This window comes from Andrographis paniculata, unplaced genomic scaffold, assembly GCF_009805555.1.
Source record: "Andrographis paniculata isolate CXL003 unplaced genomic scaffold, ASM980555v1 Contig82END, whole genome shotgun sequence".
Classification (NCBI taxonomy): Eukaryota; Viridiplantae; Streptophyta; class Magnoliopsida; order Lamiales; family Acanthaceae; genus Andrographis; species Andrographis paniculata.
Genome location: NW_026137620.1, coordinates 1,069,777 through 1,075,954, shown reverse-complemented (window position 1 = coordinate 1,075,954; position 6,178 = coordinate 1,069,777). Strand labels below are relative to the sequence as shown.

Sequence of the window (6,178 nt, the reverse complement as noted above, 5' to 3'; positions counted from 1 at the left end):
TTTATAATTAAAATTTAAAATATCACAATAATAATATTAATACATATAAATAATTATTAATAATATTAAAAAATAATAATACTATTAATATTTTTTTATTTATATTTTATAGTTTTTTATTATCTAATTACATATAATTTAAATTATTTTATTATTTATTACAATATTTTTATAATTTAATTATTTACTATTTTAATTATTTTTATATTGTAAAAATTTAATTAATTATTTATATATATAATTTTTATATAATAAATAAATAATAATATATCTAAATAAAATTAAAATGAAACTTAATTATTTTTAAATAAAATTCAAATTTTTAAAAAAATAGAAAAAAAATATTAAAAATAGTATATATAAACTGGCGGTTCGACGGTTTTTAAACCGAAACCGACAGAAACCGTTTATAATTGTAATCGACGGTTTGAACCGTTTTAGGCAAGTCTAATTAGAACTGCCTATTCGTTTCGGAACAATCTGTTCGAACCGCCGTTACCATTCAAATTGAAATGGGACACAAATTGAACCGCACCAAAATAATCATACACTTTGGATATTAAATTGATTATCTTCACTTTCTAATTTTTGTAATGAATAGGTTTGTTCATTCACGATTTGTTAATACATTTTTTATATTATCAATACAATTTTTTATACAACAGACAAAAAATTAATTCATCTAAAAATATTAGTGAACAAACTGAATATTTGATTTTTTTTATTATTATTTTTTTTATAAAATATATTTTGTATTATTTATTATTATTTTTTAAAAAATCACAATTAAAAAATAATATCGAATTAACAAAGCCCAAAGCTTAAAAGTTGTTTAGTCAAATATTCAGGCCTAAATGGATGCACCTGATTAAATGTTGCCCAGTCTGGGTTTGGGTATAACGAATTAGACCTGTAAAATATTATTAGCCCATGTAAAATGGGCCAGACTTAAATAAGTGTGCTGGCCCATATACGATAATACAATGGGCCTGATTATATTGATTGGCCCAGCTACAGTACCAAGCAGTAATTAAAGTCATTTACACAATAACAATTAAATATATATTTATCAGAAAAAATTACCAAAGTTTCAAAAATGATGCTACAAAATTTTTTACCTTCGGATTATATAGGAGATGAAAGGGCCCTCAAATTTTATTATCATTAAAAAAACTAATAATAATAATATCTAATCTGGTATTTTCTTTGGCATATGATCAAAAAAATCTACTATGTACCTTCCTTCTACTTGAAAGACTGCATCACACTGCGGGTTCTTGTGAGCACCGAAGCCCCGCCGAAACCGATACCGAAACCGACGGATTTTCCACCGAACACACCGGCTATGCCTGAGCTGTTTCCGCTGCTCGACTCTTCAGTCGAATCTGAGCTGCGATGGGTGGTTGGATTTGCAGGGCCAGCATCATCCTGAGTAATATCATTAAGATCCTGGAAAAGACTCGAAAGATTATACGGTTTCTCCGATTGAGAGAAAGTTGTGAATTTTGTAATATTCGTTTACCTTGAGGCCGGAAGGAGTGACTTTCGAAGGATTGATTGGTGGGAATGTTGCCTGTTTCTTTAGAGATTTGTCGGATGGTGAAGGAGTCGATGGCTCGGGTGAAGACAGCTGTGCAGGTAAAGATTCGGCCTGTGAGATTAAAAAGATAAAAAGTATGTTATGTGAGACAGCCATGGTAGTCGAGGAAAACTGTTAAGTGGGTTTTAAGATAGTGTTCTTCTACCCTTGCTGGCGATTCGGGGGGCAATTTGACAACAGGCCTCGAAGAATTTGTTGCGGGTGCCTACCGAATTCATTACAATAATTAGAAATATAAATATGATCACGGTTTTAAGATAAAAAGTTGTATGGATAAGTTTTTCTTGCCTCGATCTGCTCTGGCCGTTTGCTTTGTTCGAGATTCATCCGCACCAAGGCAACAAGTTTCCCCACTCCAATGTTAGTCAAACTCTGCAAAAATGAAGAACGGAAAAAGCAAAATAGTTAAATCTTTGTAGCCGTTTGAGGGGCTAAGAACCGGGGGGGGGGGGGGGGGGGGGTGGTTGGTGGTGTTAATTGTACCTGCTTTCCTTCTATCCGGCAAATCTTTGTTTCCTGCATCGTGAAAATTGTTATGGTTAAGTTTCGACGCGGTCATGTAAACAAGGTCAATGTAGTGAGAGAAAGGAGATTAATCACCAGAGACTGCACTACTTTATGAACAGATTCGACATTCGCTCCAATAAGCTTCACATCTCCATGGAGTTCGGTGATCTATGCAAATTGCTCGATTGGTAACTCGATAGGCTTTCAAGAAACCAAAGGGTACAATTTAAACAACTATCAACTAATCGTTCTGCCTTACCTCAACTTTTGTTGCAGCTGTATCCTCCAAGCATTCATCAATTTTACAATCCACGCGGTCAATTCTTGAGGATAAGTGCTTTTTAGCAGCCTGAAAATTGGTTATAAGTTAATGGATGCGAAGAAGAAGATATTGGATAAAATACATATCATATGGGAAATATTTCGAATTGCACATTTCAAATGAATCAGAAAACCAACATGACTAACTGATAGGCAAAGAACTCCATTATTGTATAAGTAATATAATGCCCGAGCAAACACTATAGTAGTACATACAGCTTTGAAGTGTACTGTGTATATATACAAGTATGTTCATTGATGTTGTAACTGAGCAAACAAACAAAAATGATTAAATCGCAGAAATCTCCATGAAAGAATGTGACACGAGGGAATAATAATAATACATCAAATTGGAAAAAGTTAACCGAAGATAATGCATCACAGTACTGATAGGAAGTCAGAACTGAAAACTTACCGAAAGTGAAGAGTAAACATCCTCGAGTTGTCTAGCTACAGAAGCGCAAGCATCATTCAAGCTACGCCTAGTCGCAAACATCATGTCAGAAAGGTTCCAGCCCTGCAAGTCGAAGCAATCAGACGAGAATGGAGATAGGTTGAAATCATAATTAAGGCTCTTTACTTGTAAGATTTTACCCATGATTTTATTATTCCAACTTTTTTTCCACTCCAAAAACATCAAATCAAACACCCAATTTTTTTATATTTTATTACACTAAAATCTAATTTTACATTCAAAATGTCATATAAAACATATTTATATCACATCAAACACCAATTTCAATTCAAAGTTTTACTATTCAAAATCAAAATCAAAATCCAAAACCTCACAAGTAATTCACTTCAGCAACTCCAAAATGAAAATCAATAATCAGGAGTTTGTGTGAGCCCATGTAATTCACTTCATAAAAGCAAAACTAGCAGTGCCCTTCGCAAGTCAGTTTTATAAAAATCAGTCACATTCAACTGGGTAAACTTTCCATAAAAAACCTCTACAAAAAAGATTAGGAAAACCAATTTAATCTGTTCAAGCTCTGGAAATCTTGGTAACATGTGGGGGAGTAATAATGAAATTTTCAACATAATGAACCTCTAGTCTAGATCCAACTGTTGAATCTTAAATTTCATCAAGTCAGCCATCAAAGACTGAACAACTAACTACATTGTAGTTATAGAATTTCTTCATTAGTCAATTACAGAGCATCGAAAAGTAATCATTGTTCTTCCCTGGTATCAGATAAACATTTAATAAATATATAGTTATTCGTAAATCACACTGCCCCATGGAATTAAAGAGCTAAAAGCATAAGATATTCTCAGCTTGCATCAAATAAAACAATTATCACGACAATAGTACAGACTTCTAGGACCATGAGAAAATTTTGTTTCAACGTCTCAAAAATCTATACTTCTCTAATGTATCTTAAACTTCTATTTGTCACATTTTAATAGTTTGTAGAGAAACAGTGTTGCGATAAAATGGAGGAAACCTAAACAATATGAACTATCATTAGAAAAGTACCAAACTTACCTTCCACATCGTGTATCCATATCCAGCAACTACAACAATGATAACCACACCATATTTACCAGATCCTGCCAAAATAAAGTCCAAGATCAATGCTGGGCACTTGAATCACACAGTATGTACCACCAATATAATACTAATAATTCATAATTAAAAAACAGAGATTACAGAGAAAAATACAAGGCATCAAAAACTTATACACCAAATTTCCCCCATAATTGGATCTGTTGTGGTTTTATTTGGCTTAGAACAATAATCTAACATTAGCAGAAGGTGAGAATTGCATATTATCAACAAATGTAAAATTCAAACGTTCATACAATCTAGTGACTTATACAGGAACTAAAGATACCTTAGTAGCAATAAACTACCGGAATTTAATTCACATAAATGAAAGGACTGAAATTAATATAATTATCAGCAAATTCCCAAAGAAGAGACTGCACAGAAATGGAAAGGTACACGTAGGAGGTGAATGCAGTAGCTTTCTAATAGAAAGTTCACTAAATGACTTTTACGGCAAATGCAACAGCTTTAACAGTAACACAAAACATTATAGTTCTTGAAACAACACTTAAATTAAAATCATTTCCCAAGGCAACCTGATTGACTTCCGGTGACAATCATCATAGATCTATTTGAAGCCAAGAGTTGCAGTTCCTGGCGCAGGCTGTTAACCTGCAAGGTCAAATATTCAAGCAATTCCTTGATAAAATCGTATTTAACAATCAATGCTTCTGGAGAGTACTGAACTACAGACTACAGTGAAAAAAATCAGGAAATGTAATGCCATGATTTAAGTTATGATGAAAACAAATATGTTGACTATGTGCAGATTCAAAAACATCTTAACACAGGTGAAAACTGCTAATTCTATAAGAAAACATTTAAGTCAACAACATTAGTATCTTTTACTTTGCTATAGCCAATTTACATACAACATTAAATTATTAAATTGTCATTATTAAATTATCAAAAGTGCATAGCCATGTGTTTACATAGATGGAGAAAATAAAAAACTATAAAATTAAAGAGAACATAAGAATAGCAGGCTTTGTTTTACAGGCATCTATCATTTATTGCATATTTTGGTTAAAATGAACAAGGAACCTCAGGTTACCACGATAGGCATTATTGAAAAAATTCAAGAGAATAACTAAATAATGCAATAATATATCTCCACTTTTCAGTGTTACGATTAATTCCCAACAATAAAACAAGAATTGGATAAACAATCCTTACTAAACCTTCGATTATCTAACATTACATCACAGAGAATAACAGTTTCCGATTTAGTGTCAAAACCTAAAAAGCGGGATGACATCGTATACAAGTAAATAAAACCAGCCTATTAAAGACAAGAGGATTGACTCAAACCTGCTGCACCAAAGAATCATTATTGGGTTTGGAACTTGACGTGGCCGAATCACTAAGTTGCTTAAAAGCAATCTGTAATTGATGGAAAAGCAATTGAATTAACATATTAAATATTTCATAAAAGATTTACAAGATTTAATTATCAACATTACAATCTCCGAATCCTGCACATACAATCTGCAGAGCCAAAATTACCTTCAGTGCACCAGAGAAAAACTCAGTTACATTAGATATTCGGCCTTCTTGGGCAAGAACTGATCCAACGAAACCTGCGTACATGAAAAAAGGGCAAATTCTGCCTCAGAAACACCATCAAAAAAACAAACGAACAATCATTCTATAACGCAATCACACGACTCGTCGAAATGAACTCTAGTCTTTTCGTTCACATTTAACGCTAATTCTCAGCCCATATCGGTAATCAATGATAATCATTAACTTATCACGTCCACAACTAACAATACCAGCACCGAAAAATTATCTAGGGTTTATATAAACCCTAAGAATCAACCAAAATTGAATCACGCAAGACGAAATCCACTCCCAATCATTTCAATAACCTCGAACCACAAAAAGATAGAATTCAGCGTATTCAATCATAATCAGCACCCACCCGCACCGACGATGAGCGTCAGCTTGCCGAGAGATAGCGCCATTGGGACCGCGACTGTAAAATCAGCACAGAATCTACGATGACGAAGAACCAAACATCACTACCCCGTGCAACTTCAGAATCGACGGAGAATCCAAATCTAGCACCGGGCAGGGATTTATAGGACCGACTCAAGAGCCTATCTCTCGAACTCGTTACTTCACTTCCGAATTCTTCTCCTTCAATAAAACCAATTTCAAAGGGAAATATACACGCCAAATATTTTCTTTCTTCA

General features: G+C 33.3%; 1 protein-coding gene across 1 annotated transcript; it reads right to left on the bottom strand.

Annotated features, from left to right (window-relative positions):
- Window positions 1-1,022: 1,022 nt before the first annotated feature.
- On the bottom strand, window positions 1,023-6,178 carry LOC127241538 (uncharacterized). Its single transcript, XM_051260655.1, has 13 exons — window positions 5,905-6,178; window positions 5,487-5,560; window positions 5,292-5,363; window positions 4,517-4,592; window positions 3,918-3,982; window positions 2,844-2,945; window positions 2,367-2,456; window positions 2,201-2,275; window positions 2,084-2,116; window positions 1,889-1,972; window positions 1,746-1,805; window positions 1,523-1,651; window positions 1,023-1,449 (listed from the first exon to the last, which is right to left on the bottom strand). Exons 1-13 carry the CDS (start codon window positions 5,945-5,947, stop codon window positions 1,246-1,248), a joined length of 1,107 nt encoding a protein of 368 aa, XP_051116612.1. The 5' UTR covers window positions 5,948-6,178; the 3' UTR covers window positions 1,023-1,245.

Coding starts and splice junctions, on each gene's coding strand:
- LOC127241538 (XM_051260655.1), bottom strand. CDS start 5,947: ATGGCGCTATCTCTCGGCAAGCTGACGCTCATCGTCGGTGCGG. Junction 5,364..5,486: donor TTTTCTCTGGTGCACTGAAG/GTAATTTTGGCT, acceptor CATCAATTACAG/ATTGCTTTTAAGCAACTTAG. Junction 4,593..5,291: donor ATGATTCTTTGGTGCAGCAG/GTTTGAGTCAAT, acceptor TTGACCTTGCAG/GTTAACAGCCTGCGCCAGGA.